The sequence below is a fragment of the Callorhinus ursinus genome, unplaced genomic scaffold, assembly GCF_003265705.2.
Source record: "Callorhinus ursinus isolate GAN/ISIS: 27379988/994484 unplaced genomic scaffold, GSC_fseal_2.0 scaffold6, whole genome shotgun sequence".
Taxonomy (NCBI): Eukaryota; Metazoa; Chordata; class Mammalia; order Carnivora; family Otariidae; genus Callorhinus; species Callorhinus ursinus.
The window spans coordinates 26,348,776-26,368,329 of NW_027397068.1; the positions used below are offsets into that span (position 1 = coordinate 26,348,776).

At 36.6% G+C, this 19,554-nt stretch overlaps 1 protein-coding gene across 2 annotated transcripts in view; it reads right to left on the reverse strand.

Moving 5' to 3' along the window:
- ATG5 (autophagy related 5) overlaps nt 1-19,554 on the reverse strand; it is a 121,919-nt gene that overhangs the window by 61,658 nt on the left and 40,707 nt on the right. For both annotated transcript variants that reach the window (XM_025863308.2, XM_025863317.2), the window contains exon 5: nt 15,176-15,338. In XM_025863308.2, coding sequence (XP_025719093.1) covers nt 15,176-15,338 — 163 coding nt within the window. The remainder of the gene's footprint in view (nt 1-15,175; nt 15,339-19,554) is intronic.

Below are 19,554 nucleotides of genomic sequence, written 5' to 3' on the forward strand. Positions count from 1 at the left end.
GTAGCTGGAGAAGCCAGACTGACATACATAAAATTATCACAATTTCTAATCGGTATGATTTGTCTTTTATCTTGCACTGGCAGTGAGTGCTTAATGGTTCAAGGCCTCTCCACCCCACCCCCATCTCTTCAAATGGCAGATAACCAAGTGATAGATGCTTAAGTAAAAAGCATGTTAGAAGTAAGGCTGGTAACGAAGTGGTATTAAACAAATACACTGAAGTGAAGCTAGAGTGAAAAGTTGTGGGTTCTGATTATAGTAAAACCTCGGAGCTGGGTTTTATTAGTAATAACATATTTGTACAGAATTTAGCTATTTTTAAAACCCTATATGGGTTTCATATTGTTTGATTTTCACAGCAACTTACTGGATAGTTATCCTCATTTTACACAGGAGGAAACAGAGGTTCAAAGCAGGTAAATTATTTACCTGACATCATCGGGCCAGTTGTATCAGGGATACAATACCATAATACCATATTATGGGAAACTTTCAATTTTATTTCTATGAATAAAAACACTGCTTGCTTGGTAAAACTCCAAGTCAGTTCAATAACCTATAATTAACAGGAATCTGGGAAACTAATAATGAATGGAACGTTCATATTTTCAAAACTCCAGAGTTCTGGACTTCAAAATTCACGGTAGTGTCAGGTATAATAGTTTAACAAATCTTGTCTCCTTTCACAGTTGCAGATGACGAAACTGAACACTTAGCAGTGGGTACTGCAAAAACAAATACTATTTGCCTCAGCACGTTCATCTAAGGCACAATTTTTCAATGAGAACAAGGAGAGATGCACTGTGATAACCAATGGAAAACATCACTTAGGAACTACCTCCCAAAAGAAGACAACAATGATGACTGAAACTGGAAAATTCAATCATAGTTCAATTTTTAGCTAAAAGGATTATTCAGGTGGCATTTACTGCAAAATTAATTTATTTAAACTCATTACCAAAACAAGGTTGATTCTTAAAATTATATACATACCTCAAAAAATAGGGCCCACCCAACATTTTATGTATTACATTTTATTATTTCCTATAATGAGTTTATTTTGGACTAAATAGTATTATTTTAAATGTATTCAGTAGCTTTTAGAGATAAGTGATATACACAATGTATCCTACAAGGCAAAAAAAATTTAATCAGAATTTCTAAGAATCCTAAGGGTCAAACTGAGAATATTACTAATACCTGAAATTATTCTACCAGTGTTTCTCAACTTACTGATTTATAAATCAAGTATCTAAATCCCACAGAGTATTCTTTTTAGTGTAATAACACCTAAAATAAGTTATTATAAACATATTGGTAACAAAATTTCTAAATGTAAAGCCTTTCCCTTTAACTCAATAAGGCTATGGAATGGTCTTCTTTCTCTTCCTACTTCCTAGATATTAGATTTCCACTGACTGTCCTCTCTTCCATCCCTTCCTTTTATTTTCAGTGGACAAATATCAATACTTTTTATCTTGTAAAAAATATGTAAAAGATGCTTTCATAGAGTTTTACAATCCTACATAAAAGTAATTTCACCTTCAAATACCTGGAAAGTCAATGCAGGTTAATACCATAATACCTGTAGGAAAAAAACCCAGGTAGTATATTTAAAACCAAGAAGCTAGCTTAAGAAAAAGAGCCACAAAATCTTGGACGTTTAGCTTTCAGTGTGGCTTATAGTAATTTAAAATGAAGTCTTTTTGCCTAAATCTTTTGTGAAATTAACTGCAATTAAAAATGCTGTTGGGGATATTTTATTGATATCTCCACTGGGAAAGAAAAAAGAAACGATATCAAAAAAAGGATAGCTTGGATCCTAAAGGGACCCTGTGGCAAGTAATGCTTCTTAGGTAGAAAGCCACTTTGAAGATAATAATCAAGACGTGACTGAACACACTGCATCTTAGATGAAAAAATTTATTTTGCACTCGGTTTTTTATAAGCGATTTCTTTTCTAGTTTTGGGTTAAAATCTTGCAACTCTCTGAATGCTAATCAAAACACTGGCATAGTTTAATAGTATTTAAATGTGATTTTCACATAGAAGAATTTCTGAATCTTTTACAGTTTCTAAAGTGATAAAAGAGAAGAGACATGCCATGAATAATAAGAAATTAGCACTGCTATAGAGCCATACTCACTTCTTTGGTTCAAGAAAGGACTAAATCATTAATGCACAGAATTCTGACATCCAAAACTCATTACCACAGCCACTAATCAAAACTGGTCTGCACAGGCAGAGACGGAGTAAACAGAATGTCATAGGGATGGGGGTAGGAGTGTGGGGGAGAAGGGGCTTCAAACTCTGAAATCTTCAATAAAATAATTTCTAGGTCTTTGTTAAAAAGTGCATGAAAGAGGTATCTGGGAATAGGTAACACATTGGACGGCATTAATTACAAATTGTTCAACTAAAATGTAAATATCTGGCCATTCAGACCCTAAAAAGATAATGAAGGAATGGGTTGGAGACTAGGTCAAATTAAATGAGAGGTAAGAGAAAGGGAAAAAAGTGCTAAGATATGCAGAACTACAAGTGCCTCACAGAGAGCTGGAGAGGGAGACGGAAGGAAGCAAAAGAGGGAAAAGGAAAAATATAGAAGACACATGTTACTTGAAAAATGTAAGCACAGTTAGTCTCACTGAAATGACAGCATGCTATTGATTCATTCGTCATTTAATAGTCACTACAGCAAATATAAAATAATTGCCATCCAGAAATAATTATGGCTAAGTGCTACAATAAGAAGTTCACATGGCTAGGTTTCCAGATAAGAAGGGTTAGCTGGTTAAAATAACTCTAATTCATTTATATGCCAAACCCCTTTTGTTCCAAATACACCCTAAATGAGTCCCTGTAACAATCGAACATCCAAGCTCAAGGGTTGTGCCGGCGAAACAGATGAGAATCTTCCTAAATGGGCTGGCCCAGCCGACAGACCTTCAAACATATGTTGCAAGGCTGCTCTGATGACAACGATAATTCATGTAAAGTGCCAAGCACAGAAACTGGGTATCCAATTAGTGGTCACTGCTACTCTAGAGGAGAAGCTGTATTATCCATTAACTCTATTATCACTTCTCTCTAGAGCAGTGGTTCTCAAATGGGTCAATTTTGTCCCTGGGGGGATATTTTGCAATGTCTGAGATATTTTTTAATGTCTTGATAGAGAGTGCGGAGCAGTGTGCTACTGGCATCTACTGAGTGGATAGAAAGACCAGGAATGCTGCCAAACACCCCACAATGCATAAGGTAGCTCCCTCCCTGCCACTGCCCCAACACCAAAGAATTATCCACTCCAAAATATCTATACTGCTAAGGTTGAGAAATCCCGCTCCAGAAAACTAAAGTTTTCAAAATTTAGTGCATCACAATTACTTGGAGGGCTTGTGGAACGAACCATAGGTTGCTCAGACCTTTTGCTGGGACCCCAGAGTTTCTGATTCAATTGGTCTAGGGTACATTTCTAATCAGTACCTAGGTCATGCTGATACTTCTGACCCAACTGTCTACACTTTGAGAACTAGTACTCTTAAGAAAAGTGATGAGGAGCTAATGGACAAAACAAAACAAAAATATTAGGAAAGTGGGCGCCTGGGTGGCTCAGTTGGTTAAGCGACTGCCTTCGGCTCAGGTCATGATCCCGGAGTCCCAGGATCGAGTCCCACATCGGGCTCCCTGCTCAGTAAGGGAGCCTGCTTCTCCCTCTGACCCTCCCCCCTCTCATGTACTCTCTCTCTCTCTCATTCTCTCTCTCTCAAATAAATAAATAAATAAATCTTTAAAAAAAAATATTAGGAAAGTAAGTACTTCTGGGGTTTTCTGTTCTCTTAAATCATGACTTTCTTAAGTTTCCAAAACAAAATATTTACTTAAAAACAAATTAAGTTAAACTACATATGCATATATACCTGCGTGTGTGTAATTTTCATTTTTTAAGAGGAATTGTGCTATAAATTTAAATAGTAATGACAGGCCATGACTCCAACAGTGAAAATCATTTATGAGACAGATGTTTGTTTGCATTTCCTCTATATAGTGGAAGAAAAGCTTCTTTTAAAAAAAAAAGACTTTATTTATTTTTTGACAGAGAGACAGTGAGAGAGGGAACACAAGCAGGGGAGTGGGAGAGAGAGAAGCAGGCTTCCCGCTGAGCAGGGAGCCCAATGCGGGGCTCAACCCCAGGACCCTGGGACCATGACCTGAGCTGAAGGCAGACACGGAACGACTGAGCCACCCAGGCACCCCTGGAAGAAAGGCTTCTTAAACCTTCCCACACCTACCTTATAGGAAAAAAATGACAGTATGTTAAGAGGTGTAAATTTTAAGAAAGTTTTTTAACTGGATCAAATATAAATACAAGATATGATAAAGCAGTCATTTTACTGTAGATGGTTTGAAATTAAAAGGACATTACAAACTAAATCTTTGTGTTCCTGTAACGCTAAAAATTCACTGAAAGCATTTTCAATTATTAACCAACCTAGTTATACAGATTTATACATATATCAACTGTATCTCATATGCAAAATATATTCCTACCACTGGTGAACTCTGGGGTATACAACCATTCACTGTTATTAATGGACTTTTTCCAATAAACTTATGTTAGGATAATGTGTAGCATATTATGAAATAACTGTCTAAATGTTTTCACCAAGTTTTACTAACCATGATGTTCACTGCCAAGTCTACCCAAAGACTGTAAGAGGCTATGATCCAAATTATTACCAAATTTACTTATTCATTTAAATCATGTAATTTCATGAGGTCTTTCTGCAGAAGTCTAACAAAGTATCTGTATAACTTTATATTAAAACGCAAATACATAAACTTTTCAGATTTCCATCATTATTTTTAATTACAGAAAGCAGAACACGGAGACTGATTTAAAAGATGTAATATAATAGAGTAAAATGCCTGTCTGTTCCACAGTAAAACTTAATTGAATGCTCAAGCAGGTTACAAATTTGCTTTAAGCAACTTTCTCACAAAGCTGTAGATTCTTGAATGCCACACACACACAGCTTTATACTGAACTTATTCACCTTCCCGTATTGCAGGCAAAATAATGGAAATGACTAACTCAGCTGTGTGCAGAAAGGAAAGCACAAAATGGCTAGCGGATATAAAGAACTGCCAAACATTAGGAATATATGGAATTGCTCCATATTTCACTGCCTTACATCACTGGGAACATTAACTGTCATATCCTTAAGGATGAAATAATGAAGACAGTACTTATGAAAGTAAACGAGTATGAAATTAGAAGCTGCAGCTTTCAAATTTATTAAGCCATCTCCATCTACTGACACACACTCGCAATACTTAACTCTAGCAATACCTAACGCAATATATCTCTACATCAACGTCTCAGAGACATCTCAAACTTTCAGCCTCAAAGTTGACCTTCTCAACAGCTTTGTTCCCCAACCCAAACCTATTCTCCATCTAGTTATTTCATATCACAGTATAAAGCACCACTATCTATCTAACTGTCCCTTTTTTTCACCCTAACCTTATAGTCAATCTAGTGATAGATTCTGTCCATTCTACCTCCAGAACAAATCCCAAATTTAATGACTTTTCTCCATCTCTAACCACTGTCCCCCTAGAGGCCACCATCATCTTACACCTGGACCTACTGCTATAGCCTCTTCACTTCTAATCTTGGCTCCTTCTTCACATATTTTTGCATCTTATTGCTCTCCTGCTTAAAAGTTCTCCAAAGGCTTCCCACTGCACCTAACATCTGAATTATTTTCGTTGGCCTATACAAGGCCCTACATCATCTAGCTCCTTCCTATCTCTCCAATCTCATCTCATGTCACCCTTCCCTCTTGGTCACTATTTTCCACAGTGGCCTTCTTTCGGTTCCCTAAAACATACCAAACTCTTTGTTGCCTCATGTCCTTGAAACACGTTATTCCCTGAAATGGTTGGTTCTCTCTCATCCTTAAGATTTCAGGTTAAATATTATCTCTTCAAAGAGGTCTTCCCTAACCACCTTAATATAAATAGGTCCAATCTCTCCTTCTATCTATTCTTAACACTTTTTGTTTATTGCTTTCAGAATAGTGTAAAATCAACTGCCAAAAGGATGCTTTGTGTCCCAGGAGACTTATGGAAAGAACTAGATATAAAAAAAAGTGTCATTTTTGCTACACAGAATGTTTAAAAAAAAAAAAAGCGAAACTATAAAGTAGAGGGAAAATACGACAAGAAGACTAGAGAAGGGGTATCCCAGGAAGAAAAAAACCTTACATTATCTGTAACTTCAAAAAGCTGTAATAGGGTTAGATTCTTCAAAACTGCCTAGCATTCTCCCACTTCAGGGCTTTACCCTTGCTGTTCCCCTCCTAGGAAGGTATTAACCCTAGATAAATGCATAGTGCTGTTTTGGATCTTTATTTAATGTCACAAAATCAGTGAGACCCTCCGTGACCATTCTATTTAAAATAGTAATGCCCTATCCCAATACAGCTCTTTCTCATCTTTCCCTGCTTTACTTTTCTCCCATAGCACTTACTACCATATGACACATTAAAAATATTTTACATGTATATACATATATATACACAGATAAGAAACACACACACACACACACACACACACACCTTATCTATTCTCCCCCACAATTTTGGTTGTATAAGGGTAGGAATTTCAGTCTGTTCTGTTCACTGCTTTATCTCCAGCATAGACTCCGTAACACTAACTGAATGAATTCAATGAATTAACATTAAAATGATACCCATAAAACATGGACCAAGTTATAGCAGGAATGTGACAGTTAATATTACGGGTCAACTTGGCTGGCAATGGAGTGCCCAGATTAATTATTTCTGGGTGTGACTTTGAGAGTGTTTCCAGATGAAATTAGTAATTGAATAGGTGAACTTTCAGTAGACTGCCCACCTTGATGTGGGTGGGCATCGCCTAATCAGTTGAGGACCTGAACAGAACAAATGGAAGGGGAAGAAGGAATTCACTCTTTTCCTGCCCCACTGATTGAGCTGAGATAACTCATTTCATCTTCTCATGCCACTGGACTGGGATTTATACTACTAGCTCCCCTGGTTCTCAGGACTTCTAACTCAGATTGAATCACATGACTGGCTTTCTTGGGGGATTTCCAGCTTGTAGAGGGCAAATCATGGGACTTCTAAGATTCCATAATCATATGAGCCAATTCCCCATAATAAATCTCCTTTTATGTATATATTCTTAAAATTGGTTCTATTTCTCTGGAGAACCCTAATACAAGGAACATGTAAAGAGTAGCAGGAAGGCCAACACCAAGCCTAAGACGAGGCTTATAATAGTAAGGAAAACAAAACGAGCTTCATAAACTACGTGTGGCAAGGAAAGAACACATGGAAAAAATTATTGGGGAAGACAGTATCATATTAAGAGACAGAGAAAAAGCTCAACTATTGGACTTCTGTTTAGCTTCCATCTTCTCTAACACAGAATGATCTTCAAAGAAGAAAAGTGAAAAAATGTAGCAGAAGTGACAACAGTGCCTCTATAGGCTCAGAAATAATAGCAGCTACTCTGCTTTTGTAGTATGCTGCTTTAAGTTAATGCAAGTCTTCAGATAAAAGGGAATTACTTCAGAAGACATTAAAAGAACTAAAAGGATTACAAAACACCAATAATCTTATGAAACAATGGCAAATAGGAGAGGTGCTTGAGGTCAGGAGACAGGAAAACGTTTCAACTTAAAAATATGAGTGTATGTTATCAACTAGTAAGCCTGATGTCAATCCCAAGCAAAATTTTATGTTTTTCACCATTCAGAAAGTAAAACAGTATTATCAGAAATCAGCAGACATTTTAAAATATGTATGGCATCAAAGTGACCTACAATTCCTTTTGTAACAGTATTAAGGAGGGGTGCCTGGCTGGCTCAGTTGGTGGAGGGTAAGACTCTTGATCCTCTCTTGATCTTGGGGTTGTGGGTTCAAGCCCCACCCACGTTGGGTGCAGAGATTACTTAAAAATAAAATCTTAAAAAAAAATTTTTTTTAAGATTTTATTTATTTGACAGAGAGAGACAGTGAGAGAGGGAACACAAGTAGCGGGAGTGAGAGAGGGAGAAGCAGACTTCCCGCTGAGCAGGGAGCCCGATGCCAGGCTCGATCCCAGGACCCTGGGATCATGACCTGAGCTGAAGGCAGGCGCTTAATGACTGAGCCACCCAGGTGCCCTTAAAAAATTTTTTTATTTGTATTAAGGGACTGGGCATTAAAAAGTGATATCGTAAATGTAACAATACAGCACAGATCTACTTCTGGATAGTATGTGTAAGCTGCAAAAGAGTAGTTAGGCGCACTCAATAGTTTCCGCAACATCTGGGAATCAACTTTGACAGTTCTCATCTATTACCTGTCACAATCAACCAAATACTCAGTCTTAACAGTTCTATATCTCAAATATAAGCCACCACTTATAAACAATTGCCATGCCTCACCTAACCACTGGAATGGACTCCTAGTGCTCTTTTAATTCCATGTTTGCTCTCTTCGAATTCATTAACCATACTGCATCCAAAGAGATGCCTTTAAAAAGAAAATCTGATTCTGTCATATTCTTGCTTAAAATCTTTCAATGGTCCCCTATCTATCCCACCTCAATTCCTGGGGATTAAGTTCAATATCATTAAAATAGCCTTTAAAGCCCGGAATACACAGGGTCTCACTCTAATTTGCACTGCCAGGCCTAATTCGGACCATTTGCTACTTTCCACTCAATCTTGATCACCATGTTCTTGTCAAAATGGTTTCCTCTAAGCTCTCAGCTTTTTTTTTTTTTAAGATTTTATTTATTCATTTGAGACACAGAGATACAGAGAGAGAGCATGAGCAGGGGGAGAGGCAGAGGGAGAGGGAGAAAGAGGTCCCCGCTGAGCAAGGAGCCCAATGCGGGGCTGGGATCATGACCTGAGCCGAAGGCAGAACTTAACCATCTAAGCCACCCAGCTGCCCTGCTCTCAGCTTTTTTCTGCTTTTCTGCCTAACCCAGGTCATTCCCTGTGCCTGGAACACTTTCATCACGACCACCCTGCTCTCTATTCCTTCCTCCTTCCTCTACAACTCAAGCTATAAATGTAATAATTATTTAGAGGCTGTTTAATGTCTGGCTCCCCTAGATACAGAGCTGAGTCTTAAAGTCTCTTCTCTCTCTGTTTTAGTACTCTTTCTATGACACCACACATTTCTGGTAAGTTACCTTCCACCTAAGTCCTGCTTCAAAGGGACAGGGAGAGGGAGAGAGAAAAAGGGAGAGGGAAGAAGAGAAAATGGAAAAGGAAAGAGAGGGGGAGGGAAGGGGAAGGGAGAAAGAGGAAGCAGGGGAAGAGAGAAATTATCATCCGTAATTCTTCTTCCAAGAAGTCCTTCAGAATCCGTTGAAAACATCTAATCATCAGAATGAGGTATATGGGATGAATGCAAGTCTCGGGAAGTCTTACCACATTCAGTTTATAAGGAACTCCAGCTTACAGAGGAAAGTGATTTGCCAGACCACACAACTGATATGAGATAAATATCAGGTCCTTCTCAGACCAACAGATTGTCAGTGCAATACTTAATCTACTATATGTACCTGATAAAAACAAAGCAATGCAATTATAACCCAACTGTCTCTATCATAGAAGCCTCCAAAGAGCTAAAAACCATTGCAATTGTCTTTTACATCACCTAGCAAACAAAAGTATTTTCAAAATATTATGACTTGTTATAGAAATCACCCTTCACTACTCACTTTCCTCTTAAAAACCAGTTTTAGGTTAAAACCAAATAACTGACTGATGTAAATTTTCAACAAATTTGGCAGTCAAAACTTAGATTTATTTGAAGGACTATGGAATTTACTTAATGCTATCTTTTCTTTTTTAGTATACTCAAAAAACCAAGGCTGAAAACTAAGTCATATATTATGTTAAAAATATTTTTTAGAGATTTATTCAAATCTCTAGCTTATAAGAAAAACAGCTTGACATTTAATAGAAAAGAGCCTGCACATGTAGTGACAACAGCCTCATAAATAATAAACATGTTACTTTCTTTTCTTTTTTGTGGTCATTAACTTTTTTTCACAGGGAGGTTAAATACTTTTATATCTAAAATGAAAACCCATAAAAAACACTGAAAGGCACAGTGTGTCTTAAATGAGTTTTCTTGGTTTCAAAAGTTTTTCTTATTTCTCTTTCACACAGATCTGAAAAATTAAAATTAGCATTTGAAAGTATTCAAAAACTGTTTAAAATCGTTGTTTAGTTGTTATGAGCTACAGGTGCAGTTCTGAATGAAATAAATTTACCATCTGCTATGCCTCAAGTTTGACCAGTTTACAAACCAAAAGGTGAAATATCTTTGTCTTTACAAATTAATAGGACCTTCTTTTGGATTTTCGTAAATAAATTCAAACAAAACACTTCCTCTATTTTATAGCAGTATTAAACTATGTATAAAAGCCTGTTAATATTATTCCCTTACAGTATTAAAAAGGAATAAAATAGTCATTCAGTTAGTATTCATTTTAGCTGCTCTATGCCTAAGACTGGACTAGGTGCCAGGGATTCAAAAATGTATAATACACTCTATGTGGTGCCTGGGTGACTCAGTCATTAAGCGTCTGCCTTTGGCTCAGGTCATGATCCCAGGGTCCTGGGATAGAGCCCCGCATCGGGCCCCCTGCTCGGCAGGAAGCCTGCTTCTCCCTCTCCCACTCCCCCTGCTTGTGTTCCTGCTCTCGCTGTCTCTGTCAAATAAATAAATAAAATCTTTAAAAAAAATTTTTTTTAATTTTTTAAAAAACCAAAAATGTACAATACACTCTAACCAGGAAAAATTATATTCTAGCAGAATTACATAAACCATAACTACACCAGTGTGTGATAAAATATGAGAGCAAAATGCATATAAATGGACAAGGAGGCATGACAGCATGAAAACATGGATAATTCTGCCTCCATGCCACCATAAGCTCCATGAAGACAGGGTGCATGTCTGTTTTGTCACTGCTGGATGATCACTAACTCCTAGCAGAGTGTCAGGTTCATGTTAGATGGTCTACAAATATTTGTTGGCTAAAAAAAATTTTAAAAAGAAGGCTTCACAGAGCAGTTAACAACAGAGATGAGCATTAAAACCTAAGTAAGACCTAGACAAAAAGAAAGAAAGGGCATTTTAGGAGCACCTGGGTGGCTCAGTCGTTAAGCGTCTGCCTTCGGCTCAGGTCATGATCCCGGGGTCCTGGGATCGAGTCCCGCATCGGGCTCCCCGCTCGGCGGGAAGCCTGCTTCTCCCTCTCCCACTCCCCCTGCTTGTGTTCCTGCTTTTGCTGTGTCTCTCTCTGTCAAATAAATAAAATCTTAAAAAAAAAAAAAAGGCATTTTAATTAGAAGGAAGTACTACACCCACCTTTCACCAATTTACTTTAATGTAGGTAACATTCAGCCTTTTATCCCAAAATATATTTTCTCAAGATTTTATTTATTTATTTTTGTGGGCGTGTGTGTGAGAATATATGAGCGAGTGCACGAGTGAGCGGGGAGCAAGAGGAAAAGCACAGTCCCCACGGAGCAGGGAGCCCGACGCGGGACTCAATCCCAGGACTCTGGGATCATGGCCTCAGCCGAAGGCAGACGCTTAAAACCAACTGAGCCACCCAGGCGCCCCCAAAATATATTTTCTACCAACATTTACCTAGCTAAAAATTTCCTAAATGGGTATTTTAGTTTTTTAAAAGCAGAATAAATAAACTACCAATGTCTCCAGTAGCCACAGGATACTATACAGGAGATTTTGAGTGTAAGCTCAATCATTACCAATACAAGCAAGACCAAACATAATCAGCTAAAAAAAAAAAAATCTATAGCTAAAAATAAAAATTGAATAAAGTACATTTTATCCACATACCATTTTAAGTCAGATTTAATGAAACTCAGTTTGAAAATTTAAAAAAATTTTTTAATGTAATAAAATTTAACTTAGCAATGCTAACTTTAAAACAGTTATATATCCAAGAAAGAACAGGAAGTAGGACAAAAATAGGAAAAAAGGAATATTACGCCAAAAAATAGCAATGAAGGCAGTTATTAGATTAAGTCCGATACGTTAAGTTATACCCAGTTCTGAATGTGACATTTTAAGTCATGCATTAGGTCAATGATAAATACGAGCTGTTGGTCTGGTCAACCTTCTATGAGCTGCCAAATGTTTTCTAAAAGGGTCAGAGAGAGTAAATATTCTAGGCTGTGGGCCACATGATCTCTAGCAGAACTATTTAACTCAGCTGTTGTAGCATGAAAGCAGTCCCAGACAATACACAAATAAATGGGTGTGAAAGGGTTCTAATAAATTATTTACAGAAACAGGTGGCTGGCCCATGACCACAGTTTGCCAACCCCTGTTCTAGGGTCTCAAAGTGACTTCTCAACAATTCTTTTTATCGAGATAGCTTTACCTCCTTTCACACACTTTCACATAAGCTGTATTAGTGTTTCGTTTAAGCCTCCACCTATAAAAGAACATAACAGATACTCTCTTGTTTCACATATAAAGGAACTGAAGCTCAAAGGGATTGAGTGAGTTGCCCTATGGAGCTGCTAGGAGAGCTGAGACTAAACAACTTTTTTTCCCCCAAGATTTATTTATTTATTTGAGAGAGAGAGAGAGAGCATGAGCAAGAAGGGCAGAGGGAGAGGGAGAGAGAATCTCAAGATCACAACCTGAGCTGAAACCAAGTCAGATGCTTAACCGACTGCGCCACCCAGGTGTCCCTAAACAACTCTTAACTACCACCCACCACGCCCAAGCCTCCAATGCCCCAAGTGAAATATTTTAATCATTTTTAGAATCCTCTGCTGAATCCCAGAGCTCCCTGTAGCAGACTCACCACATTCACAATAGATTTCAAGAATACCTACTTAAATACCCATTAAAATTATTTCCTTCAATTCTGAAGCCAAATTATTCTCAGATCCCTGCTTTCTTGCTAAGATTTGGCCTTCTTCCATTTAGGTTATCTTCTTATTCACAAGTCTCCTAAAATTTCAGTTCATCTTCAAACAGCCAGCAAGAAAAAGGAAAAAGTACACCTTCTTAAAGGGTCGTAAACTCTTTTAATTATTTAATAGGAATTTGTATACTCAGTAAGGTAGAAGAAGCAAGAGGCCTGCCTTTACAGAGCTTGCAATCTAACCAGACATACAAATATAAAACTAAGGAGCAACTCCATGTAATTCAAATCTAAGAGACTTAAAAGAAATGAGAAAATTTAGAGTACAGTGTCATAAAATATGTACCTTTTACATTACTGAAGTCTCAAATAATGCCGTTTTGCATAATGAAACTTTAACAAATACTAACTAACCACAAACACCTCTTTGATATGGTAATAATATAGTCCAAAAGATAAAGATGCATCATTTTTTAAAATTATGTTGTTGTTTTTTTTCTGGGAGGGTTTGGGGGAGAAGGTGGGTCTTCTACTTTATTCTAGTTATTGCCGTGAAAGTTCAGCTTATATTGGACTAATTTTTTATCCAAAAACAACTACAAAAGATGGATAAAACATAAGCAGTCCTTGCTTTATACAGTTGTACAGGACTGGAAAAGTGATCATGAAACCACACAAAGTGATCTTAATAACCAATGGTGTGATCTTTAAAAATTGTCCCAACATTAAAAACTGTTATAAATGTATAAGAAAATGAATAAAGTAAATAAAACTAATGTATTTAGTACACTGTAATTTAAAACATTAGAAATGCTGAGAATGCAAGCGCTTTATTTATTGCTCTGTAAAAACTTTAAGTACGGTTTCAATCGTGCTTGCTTTCATGATACATACCCTACAAGGAAGCATCTTTCCTAAACCTTGCCGAACTGTCATATTCTTTTCTAAGTCAGGATCAACTTCCAAACATGTTAAAATTTGCACTTCCGATGTCATGAAATATCTCTGAGAGATCCTTTAATGCTAAGTTTTTTGCCAGCATCACTTTTTCTGGGATAAATTCATCCTTTTTGTTACAACCGCCTACCTCATTTATGTGGAAAAGTTCACCTTCATTAAGTTCCCATGGCTGCATATCTAGTCTCTCAAAAGGCGGCAGTGTCAACATTCCCACAGTCAGTTGTTTCTTCTATAATTCCATTATTCCAGTAAAATGCCGCTGTCAGCATTATTACTTTTTGTTTCTTTGCCATACTTTCATCTTTCTTGGCCAATTCCCTCTTTCAATTATGTACTTTTATAAAATGTTATGTGGACTTATCACTGAAGACAAGGAGGCAATACAACCACATGCTTTGCTGTCTGTGGGTAAACTAAATAACAGATGAGTAATGATGATTAACTGATAGACACTGAAAGAAGTGATGTGACTGGTCTTTAATCATGATGCATATCTGTTGTTAAATGACTCATGGACTAAAGAGCTAGCAATACAGTTTGTACTTTATGTAATTTCAGTTAATATACGGTAGCAAGTGAAATTTGAACCATACTGTTAAGGACCTGGTATTATTTAACTAAAGCATGTTACCTGAAATTCATGCATACCGGACCCATGTAAAACAATGGCTACCTGTATTAAGACAACTGTGTTGAAGGCATTGAAAGACAATCAATGCAGGCAAGATTAAGGAGCTATGATCTCTAAAAGATGGAGAATACAGAGGTGAGCTGCAGATTCCTCTCAGCTTTTCCCTTGAGTGTATCTTCTAAATCCCAGCCAGGAGAGACAGGATCCAAGTACAAAGCAAGTCTTACTATTCTGAGAAAGCAGGGGTTGGAGTTTGTGCCCTACCCAAGGGGAGGTACTTTGGTACACACACAAGGTACTCAGCTGTAATTCCAGAAAGATCATGACTAAGCAATAAGGGCACTTTCTCCAGAAGCTAAACACAGGAAGTTTATACCGTCTGATGTTCTGGGCAAAGCAACTCTAATGCTAAAAAACCCATAAAGAGAAGGATGTTGGAAGAGTACAATATAAGGGATGATTAAAGGCAGCTTCTTTGCAAAATTTTGTGTGTAGAGGCTGGAATTTAAACTTGTACCACCAATTCCAAGATGTACCAATTACTCACAGGATTATAGTTATTTCATACTTTATAAAGTGGTGACTAGTCAGAAGTTAAACTGTTATATTTACCATTTTGTAATCCCATCCAGAGCTGCTTATGATCTTTTTTCTGCATTTCATTGATTACTTGACTTTTATGCTTTAATGCATCAGCTTCTTTCACACAAGACATAAAATGAGCTTCAATTGCATCCTTAGATGGACAGTGCAGAAGGTCCTTTTCTGGAAAACTCTACCAAAGGGAAAAAAATACACACATAAAACAGGTACACATATTAGAAAATTAGCTTCTTAAAGAACTGTATCTCCCCCAATTATCCAATATTTTTAGCAAACCATCTGTTAACTTCCCAGTAAAGAGGTTAAAGTACAATTCCAAATAGTTTTTAAATTTGAAGTTAAAAATCTTTTTTTTTAAGATTTTATTTATTTATTTGAGAGAGAGAGAATGAGAGAGAGAGAGCGCACATGAGAGGGGGGAGGGTCAGAGGGAGAAGCAGACTCGTGATCTGCAGGATCATGACCTGAGCTGAAGGCAGTCGCTTAACCAACTGAGCCACCCAGGCATCCCTGAAGTTAAAAATCTTTAGCTACCTGGCATATTTTGTACTTTTTCCAAATAATCCTTACATAATATGATATGTATTTAAAACAACATAAAAGAAAAAAAACGAAGGATATGAAAGAGTAATAACTTTAAAAATAGCTTTTTGACTTGGCCATTTAGCGCTGACAAGAATGTGGAAGAGAACTGACATACACCGCTAGTAAGGATGTTAAAACAGGACAACCACTTTGGAAAACAGTTTGATAGTTTTTTTAAAAAAGGTAAACATATACCTACCATCAGATCCAGTCATTCTACAACTAGGTAATTACCTAAGAGAAACAAAAACATCTATCCACACAAAGACTTGTGTGTGAATATCCACTGTGGCTTTATCTGTAACAGCCAAAAACCAGGAAACATCCTAAATGTCAACAGGTAAATGAATACATAAATTGTAGTATAAACTTATCAAAGTGTACGTTTTAATATGTATAGTTTCCTGTAACAGCTTAATAAAGCTGTTAAAACATAGCTTTTAAGGTCAAATAGCTAAATTTACATCTTATACCTACACTGAATCTTTTAGGCAGTTGAGACAACGATCACTGGACAGATAAGCAGTTATGTAAATGAGATGACTAATGCAATTTTCCCTGAAAAAAGATAGTAAGAGCCAACACTAACTGAACACTCATTGCGTGACAGACATTGCACTAATGCTTTTTATATGGACAATGTAATTTCATCTTCCTAACAATCCTTAAGGTAAAAGCATTGTTATTGCTATTTCACAGATAAGACAATTAATTAACTAATTAATTAAAAAGCTCAGAGAGCAGATAGAGTCCTATGTGGTCAAGCTAGGATTATTCTGACTCAAGAGTCCCACTCTTAACTACTACGCAATACCATTTCCTCCATAAGACCTAAATACTTAAGATAATTATATTCGAACACTATTTTACCAAAAAGTCACGGTTCTGTAAGTCCTTTGGTAAAAACTGAGACAAATAATATGGCAGAAAAAAGCACTTAGTTATAGCCTATTTGGACACTATTAACAGACAACACTAAATTACCCAAGTAATGGAAAGCTCCAGAATGGCTAGGAAACTTAAGTACATGCCGTCCTACCAAAAGAAAAGGCACTTGATTACCTACTGCTATTTCCTAAAGTATATTTTGTAGATGCAAATAATCAGTCATACCTCCTGTTTTAATAGAGTCTGATCTCATAGATGTGCTGAGTAAAAAGGTAAGCCACTATTTAACTACCCACTGGTCACAGCTGCTGGGGGGGAGGGGGAGAAGAGCTGAGACAATCAAATTGGGTACAAAGGGATTCTAAATTCATGGTGCTCTTGAACTAAAAATCCATAAAGAAGGAAGGTAGATGTTTTCAGACATAGGCACACAAGGGTAAAGAATATGAGAAAATATAAAGTCTGTAAAACTGAAAAGGCAAAAGGAGAGTATGAGAGAGAGAAAGGCAAAACTAAAAGATGGGAGAAGATATGGATGGCAGAGAGAGGGTTCCTGCCTTAATCAACTTTACAATACAAAAGTTGTATTTGCTTTGCTTAGCTAGATTGAAGGGATTTGTCCTGACTTCCTGACCAGGATAAACAATAACATGTATATCATATCAACTCTATTATATTCAAATGGGTTAGCGTTATAATTATTATTTCTATTTAGGAAAACTTTAACTTGGTTATACTTAATCTCTAAATTTAGAATGGCTTTTCTAGATATTGTACAGTTCTCTATGTTGCTAATTTAATTGTCCATTTTGGTTATGTGTGAGTAGCAAAAAATATGAAAGTTCATATTCCAAAGAAAATATTATTTTCATGTAGTTTGAATTTATGACCTATTTAAGCTTATGTACTGTTTGAATTTCTTAAACTGTATACAATCTGATTATGAAAAAAAGGAGTTAGGGTGTCTCAAAACAGTGGTTTGAGAAATCAGGGGGGAAAAGCCCACCATTTTCTCGTGTTGCTTCAGCACAGGTTGCTATTCCCCTCAATGACTCCTATAATCAGAGAAGGTACCGAAGTCTTGCTTTTCCCAGATTTCCACTGTTTTGCAGGCTTCTAAACTTGACCAGTGGGGACACCCATAATTGATAGCTGACAATTACAAACAACTAGTCTTAATTGCAAATGAGGGGTCTATCAAGAGAGTACACATATTTGTATACATACGCTTCAACAGAATATTCTACCTCTCTATCTAGGAGGAAAGTGAACTATTTAATGAAATGAACTCAAAGGAAATATGAGAGCAGTAACTGAAAGAGGAAATATCTATGTAGGCAGGCACAGCAACTGAATTAATCGTGGCAATGAATAAAGTGACAGATGTCTCAGTCAAAGCCCCCTCAGCTCCTACTTATGAGATGTTCCTCCTTCCATGATTAGGTTGGGGTGGGGGTAGGAAATCTTTTTTCAAAAGCTTCACAGTAAGATTCCAGAAAGACTTTTGATTCATTACATTTCTAGTATCTTCTTACATACATTAGCAGTTGTATTTAAGTGCATATCTTTTCAGTACAAATTTCTGCAAATAAAGGTAGCGAGTTTGACACCATGTTTATTTGCTTTCATGAATCTTCCAAGTCAGAATGCCTGATAAACTAATCTAACTTCACTTTTACAGAAGTAATCTGGAAAGTACCATTTACTTAGATATTATTACCAGTGTCCTTTAATGAAAATATTAATCCAGACAGTCTGATTAGAGATAAATGAACAGTACTACACTGAAACTACTTACAAGTGGAAAAAAAAAAAGCCTTTCAATTTATTGATAATATTGCAAGCTTGGCACCAAAAGCAAAGACAACAAAAGCAAAAAAGCAAAAAAACAAACCAAGTAGGACAACAACAAACTAAAAAGTTTGTGCAAGCAAAGAAAACCATTAACAAAGTGAAAAAGCAACCTACCATAGAGGAGAAAATACTTGCAAATCATGTATCTAGTAAAGGGGTAATATCCAAAATATATAATGAACTCATACAAGTAATAAACAAAAACCAAACCTCCAATTAAAAAAATAGGCAGAAGATCTGAACAGAGATTTTTTTCCAAAGAAGACATACATATGACAAACAAGCACATGATGCTCAACATCACTCATCCTCAGAGAAATGCAAATCAAAACCACACTGAGATATCACTTCACACCTATTAGAATGGCTATTATCAAAAGGTAAGAAATAACAAATGTTGATGAGGATGTAGAGAAAAAGGAACCCTTTGTACTGATGGAATATAAACTGATGCAGCCACTATGGAAAACAGATTGGAGGTTTCTCAAAAACTTAAAACATTAAATAACATATAATCCAGCAATTCCACTTCTACATATTCATCCAAAGAAAAAATCACTATCTCAGAAAGATATATGCACTCCCATGTTCATTGCACCATTATTTACAGTAGCCAGGACATGGAGACAACCTGTCCACTGATGGATGAATGGATAAAGAAGATGCAGTATATGTATAGAATGAAGTATTATTCAGCCATCAAAAAGGACAAGATCTCAACATCTGTGACAACATGGATGGACCCTGAGGCATTATCTAAGTGAAATAAGTCAGAATGATCTCACTTATATGTGGAATCTAAAAGGGGTAAAAATAAAGCTCATAGATATAGAGAATAAACTGATAGTTGGCTGGGGGTAGAGAGTAGGGCAAAAAGGATGAAGGCGATCAAAAGGTATAAACTTCCAGTTATGAAATAAATACGTCATGTGGATGTAACGTACAGCTTGATGACTATAGTTAATAATACCATACTGCGTATTTGAAAGTTGCCAAGAGTAAATCTTAAAAATTCTCATGACAAGAAAAAAAACGTTGTAACTATGGATGGTGATGTTAAC